The sequence below is a fragment of the Meleagris gallopavo genome, chromosome 13, assembly GCF_905368555.1.
Source record: "Meleagris gallopavo chromosome 13, MGAL_WU_HG_1.1, whole genome shotgun sequence".
Taxonomy (NCBI): Eukaryota; Metazoa; Chordata; class Aves; order Galliformes; family Phasianidae; genus Meleagris; species Meleagris gallopavo.
This window is the reverse complement of record NC_139416.1, coordinates 17169689-17182742: the sequence shown is the minus strand read 5'-3', so window position 1 is coordinate 17182742 and position 13054 is coordinate 17169689. Positions and strand designations below refer to the sequence as shown.

Genomic DNA, 13054 nt, shown 5'->3' with positions numbered 1-13054 from the left:
TTCAGGGCTGTTCCATGCAGCTGGAAGGGTCCCAGAGGGCAAAACCCCACCTCAGGTTGGGATTCCCTGCCCCAAACCCTGCTGCCACCCCACAGCAGGCTCACACTGCAGGATGCAGATGTCGGGCTGCTTCCAGCTGTTTTGCAACAGGGTGACAACAGCTGTGAGCTCTGCTCAGTTGCAGCACCAGCACAGCACTGTGATATTATTTTTGCCTTCGTATAAAGCCCTGCAAATCCCTCCGTTGGTGTCGACAAAAGCAGAATGTTCCATTCTCCTGGCTCTGTGGATGGGAACCTGCTGCTGAGCTGCTGGGTGATGAAGGTTATTAAATGTCAGGGAGAAATACAGCTGCTCTTTTGTTTAATATTGTTTTTCCTCCCCTGAGCTGGAGGGGGGGTGTGTGCTTTGTGCTGTGGCGATAGGAGAGGATGGAGGGCAGAGCAGGGGGGCAGCACGGCTGGGTTGTAGGTGAGGAAATGGGAGCTGGAGGATGTCACCTCCCCGATGGCACAGGGGTGGCACGGGGATGGCACACGGTGTTAATGGCACTGTGATGGCACACGGGTGGCACCCGGGGTCTGCATCTCCACCTGGGTGGGGAAATGGGTTCTGGAGTTACCTCCTTGGTGGCACAGGGGTGGCCATGGCGTTAAGAGCACGGTGACGGCACAGGGGTGGCACCTGGTGTTTGCACCCCTTTGGTGACACAAGGACGGCACTTAGCGCTTGGTGGCACGATGTGGAACCCGGGATTTGCATCTCCTTGGTGGCACAAGGGTGGCTCTGTCCTGGAGCTCCCAGCAGCAGGGCTGGCACCTGTGGAGATGGAAAAGAGCTGCCGGCGGCTGCGTCACCACCCGCCCTGTTTGCTTTCTTTCATTTCTTTCTTCAATTCCTCAGTGCAGCAGTACGCGCAGCCCTGTGGAGGGAGGCTCTGCACACACTGGGACACAGGGGATGCTGCTTTGTGCCTGCAGGAGGGAGCAGCTCGGGGATGTGCTTACAGGTAAAGAGCAAACACCTGCGTGGGGCTCTGGGGGCAGCCCTGGCAGGGCTTTTTTCTTCTTTTTGGGTATGGAGCTCGTGAGTTTGGAAGCTTTGAATTCAAAGCCGTAAGGGATGCAGCTCCCTGCTGACGGAGCTATTTCCTGTTTTGCTTTGTTTTATGTTGGGTTTCCAACACCGGAGCTCCATCTGCACCTCGTGCTGATGTTGGGCCTCTCCCCATTCCTCAGGGCTGGGAAACGTGTGTGTGCATTTCAAAGACACAGGGCATCTCACAGCTGTGGGCATTGACTTGCAGAGCACAGCTGGGCTCTGTGGGACACACAGCTATGACTTGCTGATGACCTCTCCTTCACCAGCACCTCCCCAGTGACACGCAGTGCCCATGGCACGTCCCAGCACTGGGTTTGCACAGCAGAGGTGTATCTTGCAGCTGGGATCCTCCCTGCTGCCGTCACGCAGTGAGAGCAGAGCGCTGAATGCAGACCTTTGTGCTCTGTGTTTGCTCTTTGTCCATCCCAGCAGGACTGTGCACAGTTGCAATGCAACCATGCAAATGCAGCATGTGCACGGGCCTCCTGCTTTCAGGCACTGTGCTTGGAAGCAGCCAGGCGTGGTGCAGAATGCAAGCCCAGGGCAGCTCAGCCATCTGCAGCCCTGCATGGAGGCAATATAAGCAGCTGCTCTGCTCCTCCTCGCGTGCATAAATTGCAGCACGCAGTGGCAATGCTGCACCGCCGTGCTGCACCCGGCTGCAGGTTGAGCTTCCCAGAAATAAGGAACCAAGAGGATTTTCCCAACTGTTGTGCCAATATAGGAGCGTCGGGCATGGGAGGGTGCAGCTTAGTGCCACCGAATAGATTGGATTAGGAAGGATTTGCAGGCAGCCCGTCTGGAAGAACGGCTTACGGAGGTGCTTTGAGTGTCACAGCGACGCGCGGTGTTGCAACGCGGTGTTGTGGTTGTGCTGGGGAGGAGGGCTCTGCTGGGAGGTGCTGAGGGCCTGGGGACAGAAGGGACAGGGACAGCTCTGTGCTGTGCTCTGGGCTGGGAGAAAGCAAGGGAAGATGCCTCTGGATGCAACCTATAAACCCGACGCCTTCCTCACCTTACAAATCTGACCTGAACCCCTCAGTCTGTGCGTTTTCAGAGGGTGAGTGCCATGCAGCCGCATTGAGCTGGGGGTATTTGAAATGCAATATAACGTGTGGTGCAGTGCTGTCCTACGCTGTGTGCTTTTGCAGGATTGGGTTCCTGTCTGGATGCGCACACAGAGACCTGGCTCCATACGGTTTGCATGCATGCAGGGCCAGCTTTGGGGCCTTCTTGGCAGCACAGGTGCTGTTGGGGCTGGCACACTGTCATGTTCCTCCTATGCTCGCTCTGTCCCAGTCTCTGCAGCAGGATTTTGCATCACATCCTCCTGCCCCTGAGACCTTGTCTGCCTTCCGGAGCTGTCACCACCTTCCCCTGCACAATGCACAGCCCTGCTGCCCTGCGCTGTGTTTTGCTTGCGGGCGCGGAGCAAAAATTGCCCAATAGCCCCTTCCGTGAAAGAGGCACTCCTGAGCTGGGAGGAAAATAGGGCACTTGTGGTGGGTGACATCCCCAGCCGTCCTCAGGCCCCTCATCCCCAAAACGTGGGGGTGGAGCAGCTGACTGCCCCCAAACCTGAGGGCAGAGCAGTGCTGCAGGCACATAGGCTCCCGGCAAGCACCCCAGGGTGCGTGGGTGCCCCTGGGCTCCCTGCAAGCACCCCAGGGTGCGTGGGTGCCCCTGGGCTCCCTGCAAGCACCCCAGGGTGCGTGGGTGCCCATGGGCTCCCTGCAAGCACCCCATGGAAACCGGTGCAGCAGGAGCAGGCAAGTGGAAGGCAGTAAAGCCCTCCTGATGCTGTTATATAAAGAATTCAGGATCTGGGCTGTGTTTTTACATGTCACTTGCAATTCCTGACGTCTGAGTTAATTACAATAATCATCCTCAGCAGACCATCAATTAGTGATGCTTTCGGCTTCCCGCTGAGCCTGGATTTTGTCACAGCCACAGCATTTCCCCAATAGGTGGGGGACAGCTGTATTCCCCCCATGAGTGGGGCCAGGCAGGCACGGAGCTGCATCCCACTGATGGCCAACATCCCTGCTCCCCTCTGGGGCAGGAGGAGTCAATACCACGAGGGGGTTCTGCTCCCCATAGCATGCAGTGAGTTTGCGGTGCCCATGGGATGCTCTTCTGCAGGAATGGGGGCTCTGCTTTGGGCTTGGCTGGGTGTGATGCAGAAGTGGGGGGGGGGATTAAATGGGACCTTGGGTGTTGTGCGGGCACCTAGGGCTTCAAAAACTCCCCATATCCCCCCCTGGATATGTGAAGTCCCATTGGGGTGATCCCTCTGTAGGGTCTCACGTTGCTGATGGAGCCCCGTGCCTGTCCCCATCCCCGTATCTCACTGTGCTCCCCCCTTCTATTTGGGTTTTTTTTCTCTTTCCCATTCCGATTGCTATTTTATTCCCAGAGCAACCGCAGGTAACGCAATCAGGGCTCCCAAAATAACCAAAGGCGGCGGAAGAAAGCTGGGAAAACCCTTTTGGATGGGGAGGGATTTTGCATCATACCTCAGCCGGGCTGTACGGGGGGGGGAGGGGGGGGGCGGGGAGGGGGTGCTGGCTGCGATCGTGAGCGGGGGGAGCCGCCAAGCGTGGCGAAATCGCACAAAGGGTTTTTTTTCTTTCCTTCCTCTTCCTCCCAGCGCCGCAGCTGCTGTGCGCCGTGTGCGTGCCTGCGTGGGCAGCTGGGGGGGCGGGGGCGGGGGGGGGGGGGGACGTGAGCTCCGGAGGGAGGGATCGCGTTGCTGTCGTCCCCGTGCTGTCATCCATCCGTCCATCCATCCATCCCCATTGCCACGAGCCCCGAGCGAAGCGATGTAGCAGCCGCTGGGTGCAGGTAAAGAGCTGAGGGTGTAAAGCGGGGGGAAACGTGGTGAGACCCCAAGTGAGGGCAGGCCTTTGGTAGGGGCTTCATCCATCCTCTTCTATGGCTGCGTGCTCCGTCGTTGCCTCCTAAGCTCTGTAGGGTGGGCTCCTCCATTGGCACAACGCATGGGGCTCCTTCTAAAGGCTGCCGTGCGGGGCTGAGGGATAAAACTGGGGGGATAACGGTGGGGGGACAGCCAAGTTGAGAGCTGGGCTGCAGTCTGCTCGCAGCCTCTCCAGTCCTCGTGCTCTGCGGTGGATCCAACTGGCACGCACTGAGTGCGGGAGGTCTCAGCCCCGCTCTGAGCGTGGCAGCGTTTCACATTGCAGCACCTGGGGGGAGGAATAATGAGCCAAAGAGCCACGGCTTGCTTTTGTTACGCTGTGAGGGTTGGGACGTCCCAGCACAGGGGCCAGGAATGGGGCATGCGGAGTCAGCAAGGACACGGCTGGGTTAAACCCGGATAGAACAGAGCGTGTCTCTGCTGCCGGCGTAGGGACAAGGACATGGGAGCAGCTCTTGTCATTCCCAGCTCCGTCTAAGGCAGGAGGTTGGCGTGTGCTGAAAGACACTCCAGGAGGAGAGAGGTAGGTGAGGGAAGCCCAGCTTGGCGGGGTTGCTGTGTCCGATGGAGGTGAGCGTCCTGCTGTTTGCTCCGAGCTGCGGGGGGGGGGGGGTGAATGGGGACAGGACCGACCAGTTCCCACGGAGCAAACAGGCCGTTCCCTGCAGTGCACGGAGCAATCCTTGGCAGGAGCGCAGCTTTGTGCCCGCTGTGCTTTTGTGCACCTTTGAGACACCCCGTGCAGAGCAATGCAAGCTGAGAGCAGAACGGACGGCTGCAGCGTGGGGCGATGCCAGGGCTGAGCAATGCACGGCCAGAAGGTTTCGTTCTGCCTTTCCCAGAGCAGCATCCCCATAGCAGGGAGATGGGCTGGGTCTCCTTGAGGGCTGCTGAGCCTGTGGGTGCCCACGGGGCAGAGAGCACAGCAATGCACACTTGCAGCCCCAAGCATGTGGGGATTGCTGTGGTCCTGCGGCACAGCGTGCAGTGATGGGGGGGCATGGCCAGGGGGGGGCAACAGCTCGGAACAGCTCAGAGGGGGTTGGGGCTGCCTGGGGGGGGAGCACAGCCAGAACAGCACGGGTGAGAGGTCCTGAGCTTTGCACCTTGTTACAGCTGAGGTTAAGCTGAGGGCAGCACTGAGGTGGTTAAAGCCAGGGTTATGGTGCTGGGGGGGTTCTCTCTCCTCCATTCCCCCTCCTGTTCCCATTTCCAGAAGCTGTAACCTCTCCTGGGCATTGCAGTGCTTCCTCTCCTCTCAGGAAAGCTCCTCCTTTTCCTTCCCCTCCAGAAAGCTCTCAGAGCTGAGCAGGCCATGCGACATTCCCCCCACCCAGATATCCTATTGCCTGCTGGAAGAGGAGCAGTTCTCAGAGCTGGCTCTCCGTGCATGGTTCCAGCCAAGTCCTGGTTTGCAGTGTTCCCTGGCTGTCACCCCCAGCACTGATTTGTTGTTCGGCTGCCCGTAGGGAATATAGAAGCACTGGGCGATGCACGCTCAAGGGGATGCCCATGGCTGGCATGAGCTATCTGTGCAGCATCTAAAGCAGCTTTTGTGGCCTCTGCTCTATGACGATGCTTAACCACGAGCTGGCGAGCAGGAGGTTAAACCCTTTTTGGCCACCTGCAAGGAGAACGCATCTCCTCACGCTGCCTGCAGCCTTGGCCTGGGTTCTGCTGAGCTGGCAGATTCCCACTCCAAGTTTTGAGGTCTTACACCCCAAAGTCTTTCTCCTGGAGTGTCACTGTGTGTGCATGGATGATGACTCGATGGATGCTGGCACGCAGCCGGATGGCTGTGTTGTAGGGCAGGGCATATGGGACAGGGCCTGGGGACACCCCTCTGCCTGGTGATGCAGGGAAAGAGCAAGGCATAGCTGCAGGAGGAGCCCATGCTGCATAGCACTGCTGGCTGCAGGTCCATGGTGTGCATCCTGGCTTGCATCCAGCTCTGGCATAGCCTGGGATGCTTGGGGACAAACTGGGTTGGGATGGATGGGAGCCAGCTGGGAGCGTTCACTGGTCCCTCTGCACTGCAGCCTCTGGATGCTGAGCTGCCTGGTGATTCTGGAGGCTGCAGCAGTGTCCTTGGAGCTCTTCTCAGGACTTGGCTTCAAGTGCATGCATGGGGTTATGGTGCTGGTGCCAGGGAAGGGGATGCTTCACCAGAGATGAGACTTGGGAACGGTCACACGCAGCCCAGTGTCACCCATCAGGCTGGGAGATGGCAGATCCCAAGTGTGGCACACGGAGCTCATCTGGGCTAAGTGATGAGAAACCCTCTTGAAGGACAGAGAAAGCATGCCAGCTCTGCGTGGCTTTGATGCATTTGATGGGGAGCAGCCCGGTGTGCCCACCCTGTGCAACTGCTGATGGGCACCATGCGGGCACCGATGTCACCCTGTCCTTCCCCTGTCTTTCAGATGCCCCATGACAGCCTGTCCCCCAGCGCACGGCCCCACCTGCCATAGCCATCCCCTCCTCCCTGGTTCCTGATGGTGCAGTGAGGGACGGGCGGACCAGCACCCACCAGAACACCTCACCCCCTGCAGAGCCATGGAGGCCCCCCCAGATGTGCCCGTTGGGAACCTCATCGACTTCAGCACCGAAGCACCCACCCGTGCCCCCTCGGAGCCCTCTCCTCCGGCCGTCCCCAGTGACAACGGGCACCTGGAGGAGGTGACAGCAGAGGAGAGCGATGCCACCGAGTCGGCAGACAGCGAGAACGACATGGGTGAATCCCCCACACACTGGGGCCACCGCCGCTCCTCATCAGGTGAATCCTTCTCCTCCAACCACAGCACTGGGTCGGCCAGGGATGAGGCAGCGTCCGAGCGCCGGGACTTCGTGCGGCACTACGTGGAGAAGATCTTCACTGGGGGGTGAGCCTGAGAGTGATGGATGGCATCGGGGCTCACCCTGGGGCTCAGCGCCTATCTTGGCCGCTCAGCTCCTGCTCCAGCTGCTGCCTCTTCTCCCTTTTCCATCCCTCTTTCTAAGCAGTGGGAGATGGAGGATCCAAAAGGCATCCAAACTGATGCTCCTGCAGCATCCCCACGTATCCTCCCTGCATCCACCCAGCACCGCTCCACCCGGGATCCATAGGGGAAGCCTCAGCTTTAACGGTGTTTTATTTCCCAATTCCTCCATTGCAGAGAGGATCTGGAGCAGGAGGAGAAGGCGAGGTTTGGGGAGCTGTGCAGCGGTGAGGACGGGAAGGGCAGGGAGTGGTTCGCCAGATACGTGAGCGCACAGGTGAGTGCCTGCGCTGGGGATGGAGGGTTTGGATGGTAGATTGGGCATTGCTCCAGAGCAATGCTGTAGGACAGCGGGACGTGTGGGAAGGAAGCACAAAGGGCATCTCAGTGCAGTTACGCACCCGATGGCTGTGATGCTAAAGAGAATTCCCCAGTAACACAACCCCTGGGTTTGTGCCTGCAGCGCTGCAACTCCAAGTGTGTGTCAGAGCAGACCTTCTACCGCCTGATGCAGTCCTTTGCCCTGGTGCTCTTTGAGTAAGTGCTGGAGGGTTTGGTTTGTTGCAGCCACGAGCACAAAGCTGCTCTGTTGGGGTCCTCACTGAGCCCCCCCACCCCATCAGGTGTCACCAGATGGATGACTTCAGCCCCGCCAAGAACCTCATGACCATGTGTTTCACGTACTACTACATCGGTAAGGGGCACCTGCACCTTGTGCTGGGGGTGAGGTGCTCCGCATGCAGGTGTTGTGCGTGGAGAGGGTGATGGGAAGGCTCTGAGCTTGGTATTGTCCATGCTGACTGTATGGGGACGCTGATGGGTGGGCTTCTGAGCTGGGTTTAACTAGGCTGATTTCGACGCCAACCAGAAAAGAGCCTCCGTGGCCCCAGAGCCATGCAAACCTTGCTGGGCTGGGTTGTCCTTGCTTCTTGCTGGGGGTATGTGGTGATCTCCAGGTGTTCCCCAGCCCTGATCGATAACACCTCATTCCCTGTTGTTTGGAGGTCACACCCTCACGGCAGGCTGGATTTCCTGTCCAAAACCTACAAGAGTTGAGATTGCTCCTTGTCTTTGTAACACTGCTCAGAGCTGATCCCTGGAGCCACGGGGGGCTGAGCTCTTGGGGTGTCACCCACAGGGAAGACCCACGCGCTGCCCCTGGAGGCCAAGGAGAAGCCCACAGGCAGCATTGACTCGTACCTGAAGTCGGCCAACAGCTGGTTGGCAGAGAAGAAGGACATTGCAGAGCGGCTGCTGAAAAACACATCAGCCAAGACAGAGAATGTCAAAGGCTTCTTTGGGGGCCTGGAAACCAAGCTGAAGGGTCCTGTGGCCAAAAAGAGCGAGTGGGTACCTCTGTGTTGGGTGAGCAGGGAGGGCTGATGGTGCCAGGAGCCAACTGGGCTTGGGGATATAGGAGAGGTAGGGTTATGATGGCCATGGGAAGACAGCTCCTGGCCAGTCCCCGTGCTTTGTGCTTTGGGCATCTCATGACACAGGAGTCCTATGTCCCTTGGGGTGGAGATGCCTGGTTCCAGGAGATGCCGCCACTGCTCTGTGGTCTTCCGTGTGGGTCCAGCCCATGGGATGGGCACCAACATCTCCTGTCTGCCTTTCTGGCTCTAGGGATGGTGGCACAGAAGCAATGTTTCACATGGGATTTCCCTTGCCAAGGGGTCTGGGTGGTGGTGTTCTGGCTGTCACTGTGCTTCTTGGGAGCTAACACTGATTTCTGTGCCACAGCGAAGGCGAGGACAAACCAAAGGAGAAGCTGAAGAAGACGGGTGAGTGGAGCCAGCATTGCTGATTCAGGCATGGCAAATGCATCTGCGGGGAAGGAGCGTGGGGTGGAAACTGTTTGAGCTGTGGGATTGGGGGGAGCACAGGGAGGGCTGTGCTGTGTTTTCCTGAGCTCCCTGTACCCAAATGTCACCGTGTGTCCCCACAGTTTCCATGCAGAGCCCAGAGGAGGAGAAGAAAGGAGAGAAGATCTACCTGTACATGCACCTCAAGCAGCAGCCCATCTGGTAACGCCGGGCAAGCTGGCTCCTGCTGGGGTTTGCCCACTTGCCTACACACTGTGTGAGGCTGGGGGTGGGACGGGGGGTGGGCAGCATAGGATCCCCCTGGTGGAGGGGAGCACAAAGCCCTCATTTACCCCAGTTGGACCACATATGCCAGACCCATCGAGTCACCTCCCAGCCTGTGGGATGCAGGTGTGGGGGGCACAAAGGGGGAGGACCACCTCTGACCCACATCCCTGCCCCATAGGCACAACCTACGCTTCTGGAACGCCGCCTTCTTCGATGCTGTGCACTGCGAGCGCAGGAAGCGTTCCCCCACCACCAGGTAGGACCCTCCTCCCCTTCAATTCGGGGAGCAGAAAGGTTTCCCTGCTCATTTTGCATCGTCATCGGCACTCATGGGCAGCCAGGCCACCGTAACTGCGTTTGCTTTGATTAAGCCCCAAATTAGCAGCAGCAAATGTCTCGCAAGGACATGCGCCACCGGCAGCTGCTCTCTGCTCCGGGTGCCGTTCCCAATTACTCTGATGGCTGAGTCCGACTAACGAACGCTCCCAGCATCTCAGGGGGAGGGAAAACGGGGAGGGGGGGGGGAGGCGGTGTCACTAAATTCCTCTTTTTCTCTCTCTTTTCCCTTTCTCTGCCTCTAACAACCTCCTCCCGTCCGTCCTTCTCCCCTCTCCCTCCATCCATCTCTCTTGCATGATCTGTCCCGTGCCACTTTTGTCGGTCTGCTGCCGCTCCAGAGGGAACGCTGGGGAGGAAGAGGAGAAGAGGTGTGTGTCTGTCTGCATCCCTCCCTCACATCACCTGCCAGGGGTCCCTTCAGCCCCAAACACTGCCTGGGGGCCTCACGTGTGCATTTCTGCACCGGGGAGCAGCGGATGCATGAGATTTGTGCATCGCGCAGAGCTCCTGCAAATGAATGGGTTTCTCTCCCATTAATGCTGCTTTGCTGAAAGAACCCCAGCCTGCTGCAGCATGGTGCAGTGAGAATGGGATACCTGGCTGCTGGGGAATGGAGCTGTGTCCTGGGCAGGTTTTGGGGCATGAAGTGGGGCTGTCTGTGCAGAAAGCATCACTCTCTCCCGTCCTTCCTGCTTGCTGCTGCTGGTTGTTGCTGGAAAGAGCATTTGCAATTGGAAGATCTGCTCCTAGATTTTGTTGCGTCCCTATGCTGCCACCCCTACAAAGCAAGCTGCAGACAGTGGCTGTATTACAATTGCAAGTGAATCCTCCCAGCTGGAGGGAGCCCCAGGTGGGTCAGTGGTGCTGGGATCTGGGGGTGCTCCAAACTGCAGGAGCATGGCATGTCTGACTGGTGAGCAAACCCCTCCAGCTGAGGGTCTGACCAAGAGGTGAGGGCTCTTGGAGTCTTGGCCATAAATCATTCTCATGGGTAAGGATAACTTCGTTTTGCTCGGATGGAGCATCAGCCTGCAGCAGGAGGAAAGGAAGGAGGGAACCCTGCATCTGCCCCTGCTGAGCCCAAGGGTCTGGGCAGAGCTCAGTGATCCCACACTGAACACCCAGCCAGAAGCACAGCAAATTTGTCTTGAGTGCTTTGATGAGTGGGCTCCTTCCCATGGAGCTCTCATCCTTTTCGTGTTTCAGCTCTCTGGATCTGAGCTAAGCTCCCTGATCTCTGCCCAGCACCGCGTCCTGCTCGCCGTGCATCCCCGCTCTTCTCCTCTTCCTTCTCCTCCATATGGATATATCTCTTCTTCCTCTCCCTTTCTCCTCGCCTTTCCTCTCACCCTTGGCTGTGATCTCTCAGAAGGGGACTGGCTTCATCCTGGAGCTGCACTTTCCCTGGTGTGCATGCACTGAGCTCCCGGCACCACCCCAGCACTGTGCACCACTGCACAGTGACACTTCAGTCCTGCCCAGCGTGACTTTATTCCCAAAGTCCCACGAGTGGGATATATGTCACCACCTAGAGCTGGTTGCAGAGCTCTCAAGCTTTAAGCCCCATCCTGTGAAGGCTGTGCATTGGTCACATTGCTGGTGAATGGGGTCGGGGGAACTGGGGCATCCTTGAGTGCAGTGCTGTGATTTGGGGATGTGGCTGTGCTGTGGGGTTGGGGAGGGGAATGAGAGCCCTCATGCACAGCTGGGGGCTCTGGGATCTGCAGGCCCCTGTGCAGCAGGCAGGGAAATGCCTGAAGGTGGGGATGGGCACAGCCCTATTGGGATGGGCATCCCCAAGAGCTGCAAGCTTCTTCCCCCTTGCCATAAGGAGGGCTCCGAAGGTCAGGTGTGAAATCAAAGCTGTTTTTCGGTGGTAGAAGACTTTTTCCCAGGATATCTCTTGCTGGGGGGGATTGGTGATGCCAGGTGGGCTCGTGCCTTGCAGGGAGAAGTGGTGCCACATGACACAGGAGGAGCGGGACGACAGCCTGCGCTTCAATGAGAACATCACCTTCGGGCAGCTGGGGTGAGCAGGGCGCGCTGGAATCTCGTGTGCCATGCTTGGGATGTCCCCTCTGCTGGGGAAATGGGCAAAGCATCCCCAGTGCTTCTCCCTGGGACTTGCTTCTGCCCTTTCGCTTGCAAATCCCAGCCTGCAGCATCCCAGTGTGGGGCCCACACTTGAGCATCACCTGCCACAGAGGGCAGTGGGAAGGAAGAGGAGGGTGGGGAGGAGGAAGGGCCATTTGGCCCTGCCCTCACCAAAAGCCCCTCTGTCCTTCCTCAGCACCTTCATCCACAACATGTTGGCGTTTGGCCTCACCAAGAAGCTCTGCAGCGACTTCCTCAAGAAGCAGGCGACCATCGGCAATTTGGATGAAGGTGGGGCTGGGGAGGGGGGATGTGATGCACAGCACCCCCACTGGGATGCTTTGGCACGACCCAAGCGTCGCTTTCCCTCTCCCCTTGTAGAGCAATACAAGCTGCTCAGCGACCACATTGAGCAGATGGCCACCGAGTAGCGGCACAGCGAGATGGCAACCAGAGTAGGTGGGGAGGGCAACCTGCCCCCAGAACAAAGCTGGGCTGCTCGAAACCACCCAAACACACACGTGTGGAGCTGCCATACACCCGCATGACCATCCGCCAGACTTCAGAGCTGCGCTGTGGGCAGCCTGTAGAAATAGGAGCCAACAGCCCCAATCCCTTGCCGGAGCCTCCTGTGTGTATTTCCAGAGCAGAGAGACCCAGCAGCGTGTTTTGTCACTTAAACAAACAAACAAACCAAAAAAAAAAAAAAAAAAAAAGGCAAGAAAAAAGCAAGCTGAAAAAATAGGAGTGGTTGCTGCTCCCACTCTGCCTGCATCACTGCAGCCCCAGCTATGCAGCCAAGCAGGTTCTGATGCGGGTCCCGATGCGCTCCTTGGCACGGCGGCTGCAGGACATTGGGACATCGCTGTCCCCAAAGTGGAGGTTTCCATGGGAACGCGTTCCTCGTGCAGCTTTCCCCGTGTATCCCATAAGAGAAATAGCAGAGCAGGTCCCCGAGGCAGGGCTCCTCCCAGCCCTGCTGCCAGACAGCTGTTTGCTTGGGGGGGCCGCTGCCGGTTTGCACTTTGTGTGTGATTGATGGAGAGGAGCTCTCTCCTCATTCCTGCTGCATTTATCTCCTATTCCCCACCCCTCCCTTCCCTAAACCTAAAGAATATATTATTTGCATGTGTATTTTTCTAAAAAATAAATAAACAAAACACTCTCCCTACGACCCCCCCCCCTCTTCCCCATGTCCATTGCGCTCGTGGTTCATCCATCTCAGGATCTGAGATGTTTCAGAGCTGGATGTTTCATGGGGTGTGGGGGGGGGGAGGGTTAGGACCCCACATCCATGTAGTTTCTTTGTGGCCACGCTGTGTCCCTGCCCTGCAGCACTACCTGGAGGGCACGCAGCCTATAGGAACATTCATGGGGGGCTCCTTCAGGCCCAATTCCTACAGAAATGGGGTACATGAATGGATGAATTCAGTCCTTGGGTCACCACCTGTGCTGAGATGTCTTATCTGGGCTTCTCCTTGGGAAAACATGGGTGTGGGCTGATTAGCTCC

General features: G+C 58.0%; 1 protein-coding gene across 5 annotated transcripts; it reads left to right on the top strand.

The window, feature by feature from the left end:
* The first annotated feature begins 888 nt into the window (after positions 1–888).
* Positions 889–12717, top strand: KIAA0513 (KIAA0513 ortholog). Of its 5 annotated transcripts, XM_019619882.2 has the most exons (14): positions 3814–3945; positions 4472–4562; positions 6463–6921; positions 7195–7294; positions 7481–7554; positions 7641–7711; positions 8156–8363; positions 8761–8801; positions 8966–9044; positions 9289–9366; positions 9788–9817; positions 11398–11478; positions 11740–11834; positions 11925–12717. In XM_019619882.2, exons 3-14 carry the CDS (start codon positions 6596–6598, stop codon positions 11972–11974), a joined length of 1233 nt encoding a protein of 410 aa, XP_019475427.1. In that variant the 5' UTR covers positions 3814–3945; positions 4472–4562; positions 6463–6595; the 3' UTR covers positions 11975–12717. The 5 variants fall into 5 exon arrangements, with proteins under 5 accessions (XP_085091024.1, XP_085091025.1, XP_010716511.1 ...); XM_085234898.1 differs by lacking the exons at positions 3814–3945; positions 4472–4562 and adding an exon at positions 889–1009; XM_085234899.1 differs by lacking the exons at positions 3814–3945; positions 4472–4562 and adding an exon at positions 2034–2161.
* The last annotated feature ends 337 nt before the right edge of the window (positions 12718–13054 follow it).